Here is a 17,610-nt window from a genome sequence, read left to right as displayed (position 1 = left end):
GGCTTTATCAGATATCATGATTGCCACTCCTGCCTTCTTTCTGTCAGTTGAGGCCCAGAAGGTCTTACTCCATCCTTTAATTCTGACCTTGTGGGTGTCTACCCACCTCATGTGTGTTTCTTGAAGACAACATATGGTAGGGTTTTGGATTCTAATCCATTCTTCTATTCGTCTACGTTTTATGGGTGAGTTCATCCCATTCATGTTCAAAGTTATGATTTTCACTTGTGGACTCCCTAGCATTTTGATATCCTTCCCTAATTCTAACCTTTCTTCTTCCACTCTACCTTTTAATACAGTGATTTACTTTAAATCAGTCCCCCTTGTGCCCTCCCTTGATATGTTACTCTTTCTAGCCCCTCCCTTTTTGTTCCCTCCCCCTCCCCCCTCTTCTTCCCTCCCTTTTTTGTTTTCCCTTCCCCCTAACCCCCTTGGTTTTCCCTTCTCCCTTCCCTTGTTGGGTAAGATAGAATTCAAGATCCCAATGGATCTGGATGTTCTTCCCTCTCAGAGTTGATTTCCCTGAGTGTAAGGTTTAAGTAAAAACTCTCTTCCTCTCCTGCTTATAGGAGTTTTCTTTCCCTCCCCTTCCCGTGTGAATCTTTGTAAGAGAAAGATTATTCTATTTGGTCTTTCTTTTCCCCCTATTTACACATTACATTTTCCCCATATGTAAATATACATAGATTGATATAAATGTAATCCTTATAGAAGAGAGTTTGAGTAAAAGAAAAAGATAACATTTTTCTCCTTTTCCCTTTCCTTCATATTTACCTTTTCAGGTATTCCATGCTCTTTGTTTTTCGATATCGAACTTTCCACAGAGCTCTGGTCTTTTCTTTGCAAAAACTTGGAAGTCTTCTATTTTGTTGAATGCCCATACTTTCCTTTGGAAGCATATAGTCAGTTTTGCTGGATAGCTGATTCTTGGTTGAAGACCCAGCTCTCTTGCCTTTCTGAAAATCATGTTCCATGCCTTATGGTCATTCAGAGTGGAACTTGCAAGGTCTTGTGTGACCCTGATTGGCATTCCTTTATATCTAAATTGTCTTTTTCTGGCTTCTTGTAAGATTTTTCTTTTGCTTGAAAGCTTTGGAATTTGGCAATTACATTCCTGGGAGTTGTCTTTTGGGGATTTAGTGTAGAGGGTGTTCTCTGAACTCTTTCAGTGTCTGTATTGCCCTCTTGTTCTAGGATCTCTGGGCAATTTTCTTTGATTATATCTTGTAGTACAATGTCTAGTTTGCTGTTTATTTCTGGCTTTTCTGGTAGTCCAATTATTCTTAAATTGTCTCTTCTCCCTCTATTTTCCAAGTCTATGACCTTGTCAGTGAGATATTTTATGTTCTCTTCTAATTTCTTGGTCTTTTGGATTTGCTTTATTAATTCTTGCTCGTCTTTTACTTGCCTAATTCTGACCTTTAAAGTCTGGTTTTCCTTTTCACTTTGGTCAAACTGGTTTTGTAGATGCATGAATTTCTTTTGCATTATTTCTCACTTTTCCTCCCAGAAGGCTTCCATCTTTTTTATCATTTCAGATTCAAATTCTTCATGGGTTTGTGGAGAGTTTCCATTTCCTTTGGGAGGTTTCGGAGCATTTGCTTATGTTTCCTCTTCTATCTCCTCTGTATTTTGTATTTTTCCTCCATAAAATGTGTCCAAAGTCGTCCCCTTCTCGTTTTTCTTGGAGTTTTGAGGCTTTTGTGCTTCTGTGCTGTTTGCCATCTCTATCTGAGTGGGGAGGTCTAGCTTTTCTTATCTCTGTCTGGTGTTCAGAGGCTTTAGCCCTAGGCAAATTGTCCGTTCTATGCAGTTGTTCTGTCTTCCCAGGGAAGCCAGAAATTGCTGGTGTTTAGGTGTTACTGCCCTCCTCAGTTCCCTCCTGATGCTTCTCTGTTGCCTTACTTCCACGCTGTGAGGCTGGCTTGGTACTTTCCTCGAGGTGTTTCTATGCCTTTGCTGGCCAGAAGACCCAGTACTCTGAGGGGGGAGGGGCCGGGGCTTCCCAGTGTTCTGAGGGCTCCTGATAGGATTAGCTTCTGCTGGGTTGAACTGAGTATGTCCTGAGGCAGGGCCTTTCCGTGAGACCCGGATGGAAGGATTCAGCCAGGGGGCTACAGGCTTCCCCCTCTCTCTCTGTTTCCCTGCTGTCTGTGTTGGATGCCCCCGCAACTGAGTCAGGTTGGTTTCAGGAAGAGGCCTTCAGAATAGCCAGCTCTGAGGCTCTGAGGTTTCCTCTGCTGCCTCAGACTTAGAGCTCTGGGTTGGGGGTCCTGAGACCTTCCTTCTGCCTACCCCTTAGGTCCAAGTGATCTCAGGTTCTGACTTTTGGGGGGGGGCGTACCTTTTGATCCAGGTCCAGGAGGAGGGTTCCCAGGGTCTATGCTGTTGTTCGTTTTGAATTTCGGAGCATATAGTTTGAGATCAGTAAGAAAGGGTTTCCAGAGATCTGAACTTTAGCTTTCTCTAAACCACCATCTTGACTGGAAGTCCGCGATCACCTTTCTTTGTCTTGACTATTACTGCTTTGTAATGTGGTATGAGATGTAAAACTGCTAAATCCCTTTCCCTGCCATTTTTTCTTATCAATTCACTTGATATTCTTGTGTTTTTGTTCTTCTAAATAAATTTTATTTTTTCTGCCAAATAATTTTTTTTGTAGTTTGATATGGCACTGAATGAGTAATTTTTCATTATATTGGTTTGAGCAACTAATATTTCTTCAATTTGTCTTTATTTCTGTAAAAAGTGCTCAACATTTATGTTCACATAGTTCCTGTGTTTTTGCAGTGTATTTTATAATCCCAAGTATTTTTTGTTACATATAGATTTTTTAACTACAGTTTCTTTTTTTTGTCACTTTCTGCTAAAATCTAAGATATAAAGGCATGCTGATGATATGTGTTGAATTGATTTTAGATCATGAAACTTTATTGAAGTGCATTTTATTTATAAGATTCTCTGATTAAACTATCATCAGCAGAAAGCCATAATTTTGTTTCCTCAATTTCTTTTTCTTATTGCAATATCTAGGCATTTCTAACACTATTGAATAGTAGTGAGAATTATGGAAACCTTTTTTTTTTTAAACGTTTGATCTTATCAGAAAGGCCTCTAATTTATTCTCATCATGGAAAATGCAAGATCTGGGTTTTAGATAAATACTTGTAATTATATTAAAGCAAGATCCATTTATTTCTTTACTGATAATGTCTTTGTTTTTAATAGGAATAGGTTTTGTATCCCATCAAAGGCTTTTATTCTGCATTCATGAATATAATCATATAATTTTTGTTATCCTTATTATCAGATAGTTTCTATAATATAGAACCAGTTCTGCATTCCTGGCATAAGTATATCTTGATCATAGTGTATAATCTTTGTAATATGATGCTGTTTTGTATAAAAATTTAAAATCAGTATTCATTAAAGTCTATAATTTTGATTCTGTTTTGACTCTTCCTGAATTAGGTATTAAGACCATGTTTGTATCATCAAAGGCATTAGATTGGACCACTTCTTTCCCTATTTTTCAAAGTTTCTTTAACTATTTGAGAGAATTAATTTTAACTCCATTTCTTTTGTTTTTATCCACTAGGAAGTTCATTTATGGCTCATTGAACATCTTTTTCTGAGACTGGGTTAAGTTCTCTATTTCTTGTTCTACTAATCTGGCCATTTTATATTTCTGAAAATGTTCATCCATTCATTTAGGTTATTAGTTTTACTGCATATAAAAAGGTAAAATGGTTCCTATTACATTCTTTAACTGATAGGCTATGAAAATATGTCTTTTTCATTTTTATGCTGGTAATGTCTTTTTTAAAAATCAAATTAGGTAATGTTTTAATCATCTCATTTTTCAAATCTCTTATTTTATATATGAATTTAATTTTTCCATTTTCAATAGTGAGTCTGATTTTTCAGAATTACTACTTTGAAGTGTAATTTGGACTTTTAAATTTTTTTTCTAGAACATTTTTGGTTGCATGCACAGTACATTGATCTATTCTTTTTCTCTTTTAGTGATTAAAATGCTTAGATTTCCCCCCCCCCCCCAATGGCTGTTTTGGAAGAATGCTAAATATTTTGTTATGTTCTCTTATTGCTGTCACATACACACATATGGGAAGGCAGGAATTGAATTACAGTAGTATCTTATCTACCATAAAGTAAAAGGACCTCTATGGAAGTTTTTAACCTCAAACCTATCAGCTTTTCCCCCCAGCATTTCAGAAACCATTTTTCAACATAAATTTATTTGTTAATGTTATATATTTTATTTTATACATTTTAAAAATGCTATCTGGAAAAGAGTCATCTTTAGACTGTCAAAGAAATCCATGACAGAAAAAGTATTGAGTAGAGAGATTCCCTCCACAATGTAGCTTGCAGCCAATACACACTTTTCCCAAAGATCCACCAACTTTGATGAATTCATTATCAATGAATCAGATAAAAAAGGCACAGAAGCAAATAGTGAATTCAGAATCTCCAATCTCAACTTGGTTCTTAGTTTTGTTTTATATATGTTTTTTCTAGAAAATAAACTATGTCTATCTCTGTGTCACGCAAAAAGATAATGAATGCATTTGAGATTTTCCCATATTAATATTTTTACAGATGATCTGTATTTATTTTATACAATGATTTAAAAGTGTGTTTTACCTGCATTTATCACATTTCAGAACAAGTAATATTCTAATATTTATCCAAATATAGAAAAAAACATTCTCTGCCCACCCCCATAATGAGGAAGGGCCCCTAGTGATGAGATTGCATAACCATTGAAGTTTAGTAGTAATACTACATGTGAATAAATCCATTCGTTTTGGAATAGAGAAGAGTGTCTATGATATATCCTTTTTTAAGGCATATATCCTTTTTCTGGGTATTGATCAGAGGAATCAAAGTAAAGTAGAATTTCTCATCAGAAACAAGTGAAAAGGTTAGAAAATTTAAATTCATGGGGTGTTAGGAAGGTTTTTTGTTGTTGTTTTTTTTTTTTACTGGGCAGGAAGACATGAGCATTGCCTAAAGAATAGCCTTAGCAATCTGGATTCCATATTTTTCAGTACAAATAAGCATCGCTTTTCACAGGAAACTATTAACCATGAACAATAAAGGTGAGAGTAAGGAGAAAGTCACTCAGTTTACTTAAAGAAAAATAGAGCAGGATGTCTTAAGAGAACTTATTTAAAATGTTGGTTGAAGAAGAGAAGATATAACTTTGCTTATTATTCTCTATTGAGGGCTCCAGAAATGGCTATATAAAAAGTAGGGTGCAGGGCAAAAAGCCAATTTTCATTAGAGAGAATTAGTTAATATTAAAAGTTTTCAGGAGAAGTACTAAGAGACTATTTAGGGAGAGCCAACTTTTTTTAAAAATAAAAAAAAACATTTAATAACTGCAGTCTATGTAAAATGGGCTTGGGGGAACATAATAAGGTAACATTTTCTTTCTGTATCTTATGTAACTGATACAAAGACAAGTTACTGTTGTGTCTGTGACCCTTCTGGCTTTTCCTGGCCAACTCTATAAATTTTATTTTTAGTTATGGGAGGCAGAATGTGAGTGCCTGGATGAGAATGAGTAAAGTTAAGGAAAAGTGTCTCACTGTTTCCTCCAACTTAATGGTTTTCAAAAAATGCCAAGTGTCTTCTAACTGGAGCACATTCAGTGTTAACTGTGTGATGTTATCTTAATTTACAAAACTAGAAGATAAAAAAAAACCTAGAAGATAAAGAAACATGTAAAATAAATTTAACAAGGAAAAAGAAAATTAATCTAAGTTACAATATTTTACAAACTTTATTAAAAACCAAAATATTTCCCTTAAGATCCTTTATAAAGGATGGATTTTTCTTAATTGTGAAAAATATAATCTAGTGGACAGTTCTGCCTAGTTTTATATATTATCTGAATGCTCCAAGAGTGGAGAATTAAGGTTTTGGAAACAAGAAAGTTCACAAAAAACAACTTTAGCCCCAGTATTAAAATGATAATGAAAATCTCCTATACTGGTATACTAGGCTATAATAAGCTAAATGTTGCTTGCAGTTTGTCTTTCATTTTGCCAGTGCTTACTTTTTGCAGTCTGTAACATATATTATTATTCACAGCTTGAATTGATGCTGAGATGTACTCATCTGGAAATGTCACATAGCAGCCAAACACAAACCTGGAACCATAGAAAATCATTCACCAGTCAGCATTCATTTCCAAATTACCATTACTAATGTCTCTATGTCTAGTGGCATCAATACTTTCTTAGTGATTTGATGTTCAGTGATTGTTATTTATAACAGAGTTCAAACAATCAGGAGCCCTTTAGTCTCAGGGATTGAAACCAGCTTTGGCTTTTGAGATGCACAGTGCCATTGGGTGCTTTGGCCTTGATCCATTTTTCATTTTCACTCGTTTGGTTCATGAGACCTAAAAAGCAAAATGGCAGGAGGTTGTCAACAAGTTGACCAACACTGATAGTTAAATATCAGAATTTTAAGAGCTTCTGAAAAGTATGGAAACAACCACAACTTATAAGCAATTGGGACTGCAGAAAATTATAGGGATGGTGTAATTTGTCATCTTCACCCACTCCTTCCACTTTGTTAGAAAAGCTTTTAATTACCTTTCTAACCCAATCAGTTCCCTATTTTTCTTTTTTTGTTTTTTATACAAGAGATCGTTCCCAAAAAAATATCCAAACAAACCCCTTAATAGGAAATAACCTCTCCTCCTCCCTCCAAAAAGGTGATTACTATTAATAGAGAGTAAGGATATGCATCCTTTAAACTCTGATAGCAAACTCTGGTCAGATACAATAGGCAAAATCAGTAATTTAGGTGACCGAATGTACACTGTTGCAAGAAGTGGGTAAGTACCACATGCTTGGCTCTGTTTTCTTCATTTTGCATGTTTTTTCTGAAAACTTCATAGTTGTCATTCCTTACAGTAAAGTAACATCACATGACATTCCAGTACTTTGATTCTGTTCAATCATGTAGCTTTACAGAACCTTCATTTACCTGAGAGTTTTAGTAATCTTTGTGCCAATAATTTAATCTGTTTTTATATCTATTAAAAGGTTTATTAACTAGATGACTCAGAAGGTCCTTTTTGGATCTTAAAAAGCCCTACAACCTATTAACTAATTCTTGGGGACATTTTGTTTATATACATAATTTTTATCTAGAATTATTGTACCAATTCACAATGTCAGTCACAGTGAATTTGCCATTTTTATCTGCACACAGGCATGTGTTAGTTATCCTATCTTTAAATTTAGCATTTTTTAGTTTTATGAATATGTATTTTATGATTCTAAATATTGCTTTGGGTGGTTATTTGTATTTTTTTTTATTTTGAAAACTCTGCATGTCCTTTGACCACTTATCTATGGAAGATAGTTACTTTTTTTAAACCCTTACCTTCTATCTTAAAATCAATACTGTGTATTTGTTCCAAGACAGAAGAGTGGTAAGGGTTAGGCAATGGGGGTTAAGTGACTTGCCCAGGAACTAAGGCCACATCTGAACCCAGGACCTCCAGTTTGCAGGCCTGGCTTTTTTTTTTTAACCCTTACCTTCTATTTTGGGATTAATACTAAATATAAGTTCTAAGGCAATTATATTTCTTTATTTGTGCCAATTTTATTTAAGATTCTGGATATCAGACTTTTCTCAAATATATTTAATGATTTTTGATGAACTTATTTGAACTGCATTGATTTGTGTAAATTTTTAAAAATTATATATCATTTAAATAAATTTGTTCTTTGGAGTTTACTGGCAATAAAAACTGCTGTTAGTACTTGTTTCTAGGTCTATTTTTCTGTACTTTGGAAGATCTAAATTCAATCTTGCCTCAGGCAAATGGCTGTGAAATTCTGGGCAAGTCATTCAATTTTTTCATTTGTAAAATGAGGCAATACTATTATTATTGCCCCCTCCCCATTTCAGAAATTGGGAGGGTATAATATCAATTTCCCATGTTTCTTAGGAGCATAGATATTATTTGCAAAGTGTTTTGCAAACCTTAAAGCACTACATAAATGCCAGCTAATATTGCTAATGATGTTGTTATTGTGTCCATGGTCATATAGGCAGGTGGCAAAGTCAGAATTCAAATCCAGGTCTTTTGATTCAAAATCTAATGCTGTTCCCATGAATCTCTTTTCCCCCTTATATTTCTTTTCTAGTAAAATACAGAAAAGATAATAGTTTTGTGGATTCTGTATCCTGTTCCTTATTCATTTCATTGCATTTATATAGATTCATTATCTCAATTCACTTTTTCTTTAATTTCTTTGGATTCTCATCATCAACCATCCTGTCATCTATAAACACACAATTTTACTTTCTTTTTGTCTATGCTTATTTCCAACTGTTTAAATTGCCTAATTTCTATAGGTAGCCTTGCTAACACTATGTCAATTACTAGTGGAAACAGCACAATCTCTTAAGAGTGAAAGATCTGTCAGTTTCTTTTTCGGTTTATTTCATTTTTAACCTACATATTTCTTGGAACAATCATGTGAGACCTGGAGAGCCTCTCCAGGGATTCTGTATATGTGCAGTCAAGGGCAGGGATGACAAAGTTTGGAAATAAATGTTTGAAGGTGTACATTAGCTTCTAATTTATTAACACGAATCTTAAATTACCCTCTAGCAAACTTATCATTTGACTTAAGATTCTCATTGCAGCTATGTGACTTTATAGAATTACCTACAGGAATCCTATATTCACTTTATAGGTCTGTCTTGGCAGGTTCTGAGACATCTAGGCCTCAACTCCCAGCTGTCAAAAGTTGGGGAAGCTTCTAGGGTGAACAATAATGAGTGTTTTGAATCAGCAGAATTCAAACTTAGTCCTGCTATTCCACCACACTGGACAACAAAAAATGAGTAGCTCTTTAAAACCAGCACATTTGATCTAGTCAGTGTCGCATTCCACCCCCCAAAAAATGTTTCTTTCATTAATGGTAAAAAGGATATGTGGGTGGCCATAAATACTTCCTGTACCACATTCACTACTAACATTTGAAATAAACATTTTCTTTTCAGAGCAACATTCTGATCATTACTCTCTCAGCCTGCCACATGTAGAATGTTCCCTTATTAACAAAAGGGGAATCGGCCAGGACCAATTTCCCAATTCCCTTTCATAGATGCATTCATATCGTTATTTTGGCAAGGCAGGCTATGCAACTAGGAAATGTATTTCCTGTTTACTCAACTATGACTACTATATTTAGCAAACAAAAGCCTAGAGATATGGTAGCCCCTCAGTGTCCTGGGCAATTATACTACAAGTGGCAGAATAGTTATTGATCTGCGTGGGGTCCCTATATTGATGAAATCACAAGCTTGGGCTAAAATATGATTCAGTTCACAATGATAATTCTCCATTTAGGGTATCTATCTAGATACTTAGCTTCACAATTAATGCATTTTTACTTTTACAATATCAAGGCAACAAAAATTTAAAGAAAAAAAGGGTAAAAAAGTACAAATCCTTCCTTATCTGCAAAAGTTTACCAATTCTACTTACTTATTATACAGTTATCCTAGAATACTTGTTTTGAAAACACAAACTTGTTCCAAATCAATTGATCTATTAGGGAACATTTTGAGCATAATGTGAATTTGGTTTTACTTATGTGTGATTTCATTCATGAGAAGCAGCAAATATACAGAAAACTGTAGCATTTCATAATAATTCATTAACTACAACCTTGTGACGCCCATTTTCACAAGCAAACTTCCTATCTTTTTCAAAGTGATGTGCCATGTTTATTTTTTCCATCTAGTGTGATAGAAAGAAGAACCATATTCTACTCCCTCCACCCCATATTGCTAGACTTTTTGCCGGCGTAAGCCAATCCAAAGCCATGGCCACTACCACTATTTCTTTGAGTATTTATATGTTTCTTAATGATTTAATATGCTACCATTTTCTTAGTTTTTTTCTAATACTATGATGTAGATTTTGAGTTTTATTCCTCCAACCTAATTTTTCCTTGTTTTTTTAGCCATGTTTTTTTAATTGCACAAATTGCACGGCCTGGTGATTTTTTGGGAATGTATGTTGCACAAAATAGGACTTTTTAGTATTTATAGAACAAAAGAGTTGGTAAAAATAAGATGTGCATAGCCGGCAGTTATCTAACACCTAAGTTATGGGAAATATCAGTTTTTCCTTGATGACTCACAAAAATTATTTATTTTACTGCTATTGTATTTGGTGGTAGTGTTAAAAAAGGCAGGAAGAGGAGAATGTAAAAAACTGTCCATTTTTTCTAACTATCTGCAAAGCTATGAGACTAGGTGGCCAAAGTTTTTGTAAAGATATGATCCACAAGACTTAGTAAACAATTGGATATAGAGTAAGGGAAAGTAAAGATTATGGATTTAGGTGCCTGGAAAAATGATGATACTCTCCCTCCACAGAAATAGGGAAGTTAGGAAGGAATGTGAGAATGAAAAAATGAGTTGTGTTTTAGTCCCATTGAGTTTTTGGTGGCGTTGGGATTAGAAAGGTCCAACAGATGGTGATACAGGACTATAGTTTAGATTAAGGCTGAAGACACAGATCTTTGAGTTATCTGCCTAGACACAACAGTTGAACCCATGGAACTGATGAGATCTCTGACAAGGTATAGACAGAAACAGAAAACAAATGAGGAACAACTGGTGAGGGGGATGTAGAATCTTGCTCTAGTGTCTGTGCTACATTCTTCCTGGTTTTTTTTCACCCTGGCTAATGTAGGCTATATACTCAGACATCAAAATCCCAGTTTGTTTTATAAATTCAAAGAGAATCAATAATGTTTCCTAGTCATTGGATTAGAAAAGATAGAAAGGAAATTTAACAGTCTATTGAGTCCAACTCATTAATTTTAATAGATGAAGAAACAAAGAGACTTGGTGATTTCTCCCAGGTCACAAGGCTAGAAATCTGAGGAACGACTAAAATTCCTCCTGTCTCAAAGTCCAGTGAACTAAGTCAAATATATGAGTGTGTCATCCTCCAAATAATCAAAAGATATGAAAATAGGCAGTTTTCTAGAAGAAGAAATTCATGCTATCAATAGCTATATGACAAAATGTTCCAAATTATTCTTATTTAGAGAAATGGAAACTTAAACAACTTTCAGGTTCTACCTCATACCTATTACATGGGTAAAATTGATGAAAAAGAAAAATGACATGACAGATGTTGGAAGGACTGTAGGAAAAGAGGCATTTTTATATCCTTTTGGTAGAGCTGTGTACATTTGTTCAGACATTTTGAAAAGCAATTTGGAATTATGCCCTATTGAATATTGCATATGCCAAGCAATACTACTACTAGGACTATACTACAAAGAGATAAAAAAGGAGGAAATAAGATCTGTAGGAACAAAAATATAGCAGCTTTTTTTGTGGTGGCAAAGAATTAAACAACATAAATTTAGGAATAACTGAATAAGTTACGATTTACATATGTAATAGAATGTTACTATAGAAAAACCTAGGAAGAATTGTATGAACTGATGCAAAGTGAAGTGAGAAGAATCAGGATTTATAAAATGACAATAGTATTATAAAAACAAATATCTTTGAAAGCCTTAGGAACTTGGCAACCACAGTTTTAGATGGCACATAATGAAGCATTCAACCTCCCTCCAGAGAGATAATGGATTCAAAGTACAGACTCAAGCATATTTTTTGGGGACATGATTCATGTGGGAATCTGTTTTTCCTGACTAAACATATTTGTAAAGGATTTTGGTTTTCTTTCTTAATGGGTAGAGGAAAAGAAAGAGGGATGGAAAAATCTGGAACTGAAAATAAAGTTAAATTTCATTTTAAAAAAAGCTATGAAGAGTTATGCTTGACTAGTGTGAGACACATGAAGTGATGTAAAGAACTGTCTATGTATTTCACATCACTTCCTCTCTCCTTTCTCGCCGAGACTTTGGGCTCTCTTGGCAAGGTTGGGAGCTCCTGGTGGCGGTTTGGCATTTGTGGCTTGGCGGTGAGGTTACTGGGAGAAGCTTTGTAGTGTAGTTTAGGTGAGGCATCTTCCCTGAGCGAGTCTTGGTGAGTGGTTATGCTGATTCCTCCTTTCCTTTACCCTCCTAAAGCACTATCTTCTTAGGAGGCCCCTCATCTCAGAGGAGGCCTCGTGGCTGGAAGCCAATCTAGAATCAATCTTTTGAGAAATTCCCTTAGCAAAGACCTCTGAACTCCTGCCTGGCTCAGACTGGGCCGGAGCAGTTCAATTCTCTTTCCTCTCTTTCTTCTTCTTAATTTCTTCCTTCTCTTCTAATTAAACCACCATAAAAGTCCCAAATTGACTTGAGTATTTTATTGGGATTGAATTTAAATCTCTGGTGACCACTAAAATAAATATATTCAAAATAATATATTCAGATAATAACCCCTAAATTTACCCTTAACACTAGAGAACACTGGGATTAACACAGTATTTGGGGAACTGAATTCAGCTGAATCAATGCAATGTCCTCCTGCTGTAGAGAAGTAAATCTCTTTTTATTAAGTATAAGGTCTTCTATAAGCATTTAGTTTCATTCCAATATTGAATCTAAACTACTAAAGGTCTGGCCAGAATCAGGCCTCTCTTATAACGTGCTGGCATTAGAGGCCTTCCACAGCCTATTCCAAGCCTACTTTTTTAAGAGCACTTTCTGGTTTTGGACTGAAGATTCTCATCTATAGAATAAGGGGGATTTCACTAGATGGCCTTGAAACCCTTAATCTACTCAGTTAAAAAATCTGATTATTTTTCTCTTACGTTCAAAGATTGGCTCCATAACTCTCAATTGTCCTCTGAATTTGTGTGCAATTCCTGACATTATTTAGGCTTTTTTTTTTACTAACTATATTTTTCTGTACTAACTAAATATTTTATACTAATTTGATGAATACTTAAAAATAAAGAAGGCAGTGAGAACAAATGAGCAAGAGATAAAGAGTGTAAGAAAATGTGTGTTGAAGGAGGGGTTAGAGGATTGGGAAGAATATTAAATGAAAACAAACTGTCTGTAACATGGAGGACATCAGAGAACTACTATAACCATAAAGTATCCTAAAAGGAACGGCTATAGTCAAAAACAGAATCTTTATTTTCAACCAGTCAATAAAATAAGCAATCTTCTTGCAATTCTGTCCTAAATATTAGCATTCATTTAAATATAAGAAATTAACAGATATACAAGGCTATTTTCTAACCCAAAGAACCTTTTTCTCTATATAGTTACCAAACTTTGCCTTTTATAGCTAATGGAATATCTTTTCATGACTGACAAAACCATGTATTTTAAACATATTCTAGACCAGTCATTTTCAGAATTTGTTAAACCAAGACATTGGACTTTGTCCCATTTGGAAAGAAAAAAGCTATTGCTAGGTTTGAAAAAGTGCCATCATCCATTGAGACTGGAGAGCATGTAGTCCTTCTTCCAAACCACGGGGCCCGAGTTTTTTATGATAAATTGCAAATCTAATCCATTTGTGTCCTATTCCTGGCTAAAAATAACAGGCTTGGGAATTCCCAACTTAGTGGCTTTCATTTGTTCCAAAAAGATTTTTCATCTGTTTTATGTGTATAACTTGGCTAAAATGAAAGGACCCCAGTGGTGCTGGCTCCCTTCTATGTGCCCCACTGGCTAGGTAGTAGAAAACAAAACAAAACAAACACACACCATCTCTAAGCAAGCAAATAAGAAACTTTGAAGATGGACTTTACTCCACAGGCATTGTTAGCACTGAAGTGTGGCTTCCTGCAGTTCAATAGGGTTTCATGTCTGAGCAGATGGGACTTGAACTTGTGGTTCAATGGAATGACTCTTTATCAGAAAGTTTTCTCGATATGACTAAAAAATTCGGTTCCTTCCCTAATTGGGAGGAGTACAAAATTTATGATCTATACTTAAACTGCTAAAAAAAATAATCTATGGTCTATCAGCAATATGGCTTTGTAGTGGGGGTTCTAGAAGATGAATTATTAGCTTGAGAGTTACACCTTAGATGTCATTTCCTTTAAGTCCAAAACAACACTATGCTTTTATAGATTACAGAATGAATTAATAGAAACAACAAACACTAAGAGAAGTTAGAGAGCAGGAAATAAAATAACATTACAGGGCTGACCCATAAAAATGCCTTCAGAAAGCTTGAGAGAAAATTAGTCCTCTTCAGGGACCAAGACTTACTGGCATGATGTCTTACGGGAATTATCAAGAATAAATCATGCTACAGATGCAATCCAGACTTTAAAATATGGTTAAATCTGTTTTTTACATAATGGGCACTGTGCAGGAGCCCAGCTGACCTTAGTTAGATTTACAACCCATATTTAAGCTACTCATTATTTCCAAAATAGAGATTTGGACTAGAAATCTCTATAGAGTAAACTAATCTGCCTTACTTCTTTAGCTATCATATGAGTCAATCTACTTGATATGCTAGGCCTGAGGCCTTTTAGGTAATGAACAGTTTTTGGCCCCAAAATATAAAATGAAACATGGAAAATTCTCCTCCACTCAAACATCAAACCTGCACCATCAACTGGCTCCTGCCTTGTGTATACATTTCTACCAGGGATGAAGTGATACAAGTATATTAGGTCAAATTACACTAGTACTCTGAAAATGACTTCACCTATTTTTCAGTCACAAAGCCATGTATTCTTGGGGCCTGTGAAATGGAAAAAGATTGGGTCATTATCTGTAGAAAATTTTAGACACTAATTATTCAAGTTCCAAGATTCATATTTCACAGCCAAGGACAGAATAGAATCATCTTTTACATTTGAGTGCTTTCTGGGATTCCTGGTTTGTGAAATATGAGATATCCTGGAAGTTTAATCTCAGTCATAAGCCCAAAAATAAGTTAAGAGGCAACAACTAAAATGTCTATGAAGGCTAATAACTGTTAGTCTTCAAATGACAAAGCTAACTATAAACATCTATAGGCTTTCCATTTGAGTAAGAAGTGATGAATTTATTGAAGAATATTTTTCTATTTAGGAACAAGTCCCTTCTTTGAAGAAGTTTATAATGTGGTAGTGAAAGGAAAACTACCCAAATAACTCTAACATAAGATGTTAGGTGATACTAATAAGAGAGGCACAAACAAATGGCTTACAGAAATTTACAAAAGCTTTACAGAAGCCCAGTCAAGATGACAGAGTAGGAGGAAACTGTTCATAGCCTAGCTGTCTCTCACAGCTACTGCAGAAAAACACAGAAAATGTGCCAGACTGAATGCTAATGAGGGAATCAAAGAAGAAAAGGTCAGTGAGTTATTTTTCCAGATCATGTTGACATAGAGAATTCTGTGGAGGAGGCAGGGCACAGCGTCTAACTGAGAGGGGTCTGTGCTGAGTCTTCTAGCAGATATAAGTCCTAGGTTATGAACTAGGGCAAGAAGAGGTCCCAGGATACAGCACAGAAAGCCTGGACACTATGTTCGAAGCAGGAACAGGTATTAAATGGTAGCTCTGTCTCTCATGTCCCAAAGTTGGGTCATAGATTCAGGGTAGACAGGGCAAGGCACCTGTGATTAAGAGGGAAGGACCAGGACAATAAACTAGTACAAGAACATGGGGATGTGTACTGGCAAGAGGAATAACAGAAGTAAAATACCTTAAGCAGACAAAAAGAAATAATCCAAGTTCCAAGGAGTCATAGTCAGGATCACATGTGATTTAGCAGCCATTGCTATAATGCAGTCTAAAGCTTAGAATGGAGTATTCCAGAAGGGAAAAAACATAGGCACAAAACCAAGAAGAGCTTACCTAGCTAATTTGAATATAATCTTACATAAGAAAAGCAGAAAAAATCATAAGAGATTCAAAGTTAAACTATTTATATTCCTTCATAAGAAGATGATAATACTAACTCCTAAAAACTTTATCATTATTAAGGCTGAAGGAGGCATACAAAGACAGAAAGAGCACAGGTATAAGTGAACTGTGATGGGATGATATCTAAAAAAATAAAGGGTAAAAAACAGGTGAATATGATGGAATATCTAAAAAATAAAATTCAAGGATGAGAAAGGGGAGTACTAAAAGAAAGAAGAGACAGGTAGAATGGAATAAATTATCTTCCATAGAAGAGGCACAAAAGAGCCTCTTTTGAAGGAGAAGAAGGGGGTGGGAGACAAAGCTGGAACTTCACTTTAATTCTATTCTTCCTCTACCTACTGAGAAGACATGTGAAATCAGGCAAAATATATTTCCATATTAGCCACATCATTAAAAAAGCAAGAAAAATAAAGTGAAAAATTATACTTCAGTTTTCCCTCAGAATTCATCATCATCTCTCTGGAGGTGAATAGCATTTTTTCATCAAGGGTCCTTTGGAATTGTCTCGGATCAGTGTATTGAACAGATCAGCTAAGTCCTTTATAATTAATCAACATTACATTATTATTATTATTATTATATTCTTGATATCTAAACCAGGGAGAGTCAAAACAGAGAAAGAAAACTGTAGGCCAAGATCCCTAATGAATATGGATGCAAAAACTTTAAATAAAATATTAGCAAACAGACTATGGCAACATGTCACAAAGATTATCCTTTAAGACCAGGTTGATGTATGTTCATAATTTGGAGTTGATTTAATTTTGGGACAATTATAAACATAGTAAACCAGATTAATAAGAAGAAAAATCACGATTATATGAACAGATGTCAAAAAAGGCTTTTGACAAGACACAACACCCATTTCCGAAGGAAAGAAATCACTAGAAAATATAAGAAATAAACAGATCTTTCCTTAAAGTGATAAGTAGTATTCATCTAAAATCAAGAGGCAGTATCACTCCTGGACCTATTCAAGAGATCACAGAAAGAGAGAAAGGACCCACATATAATAAAAAACAAACAAATATTTATAGCAGGGTCTTTTTTGTGATGGAAAAGAATTGGAAAATGAAGGTATGCCCATCAATTAGAGAATGCTGAACAAGTTGTGGTATATGATTATGCTGTAAGAAATGATGAGCAGGATGCTTTCAGAAAAATTTGGCAAGGCTGACATAAACTAATGCAAAGCGAAAAGAGCAGAATCAGCAGACTGTATCACTGTAATAGTAACAGCAATATTGTATGATGATCAGCTGTGAAGGAGTTGGCTATTCTCAGCAAAGAGAGAGAGAAAGCATTTACTATATTTACAGATACAACAGCAAGAGAATCCCTTGCCACAAGGAATTTATATTTTATTTGAGTAAAACAGCAGAGAAAGGGTAGGTGAAAGGAGAAGGGAGGTGTGATACCTCTGTAGCAGGATGGGCATTTGTAAAGGTATAGAAGAAACTTGGATCTGAGTAATAAGGCAAAGCTTGCCAATCACAGAGCAGGGCAGTTCCAGCAGCAGAGTCTAAGGTTAAGGTGGAGAGAAAGTGAAGATGATGGTCCAAGTAGAGAAAGTATGTCATGGAGATGGCCAAGAAGTTTGATGGCGGCCTGGATCCAGGCAAGATAAAGTAAAACATTACTAATAGAGTCCAAGGATTAGGGAGGAGGTAGAGATAATTTGCAAGTAGAGAAACCATAGCATTGGAGGAGGCAGAGAATTAAGCTAGAAA

The 17,610-nt window shown here is 35.2% G+C and overlaps 1 protein-coding gene across 5 annotated transcripts in view; it reads right to left on the bottom strand.

Annotated features, from left to right (window-relative positions):
• Positions 1 to 4,256: 4,256 nt before the first annotated feature.
• The window catches only part of FAM185A (family with sequence similarity 185 member A), a 104,501-nt gene continuing 91,147 nt past the window's right edge, over positions 4,257 to 17,610 (bottom strand). For 4 of the 5 annotated variants that reach the window (XM_001371129.4, XM_016426067.2, XM_007504056.3 and 1 more), the window contains one exon: positions 4,257 to 6,436. In XM_001371129.4, the coding sequence (XP_001371166.2) occupies positions 6,321 to 6,436 (116 nt within the window). In that variant the 3' untranslated portion in view covers positions 4,257 to 6,320. The remainder of the gene's footprint in view (positions 6,437 to 17,610) is intronic. The other variant, XM_007504054.3, reaches the window with a different exon arrangement.

The sequence above is a fragment of the Monodelphis domestica genome, chromosome 5 (assembly GCF_027887165.1).
Source record: "Monodelphis domestica isolate mMonDom1 chromosome 5, mMonDom1.pri, whole genome shotgun sequence".
In the NCBI taxonomy this organism is placed as follows: domain Eukaryota; kingdom Metazoa; phylum Chordata; class Mammalia; order Didelphimorphia; family Didelphidae; genus Monodelphis; species Monodelphis domestica.
The sequence above is the reverse complement of the archived record's forward strand: the minus strand, read 5'-3'. Positions and strand labels throughout refer to the sequence as shown.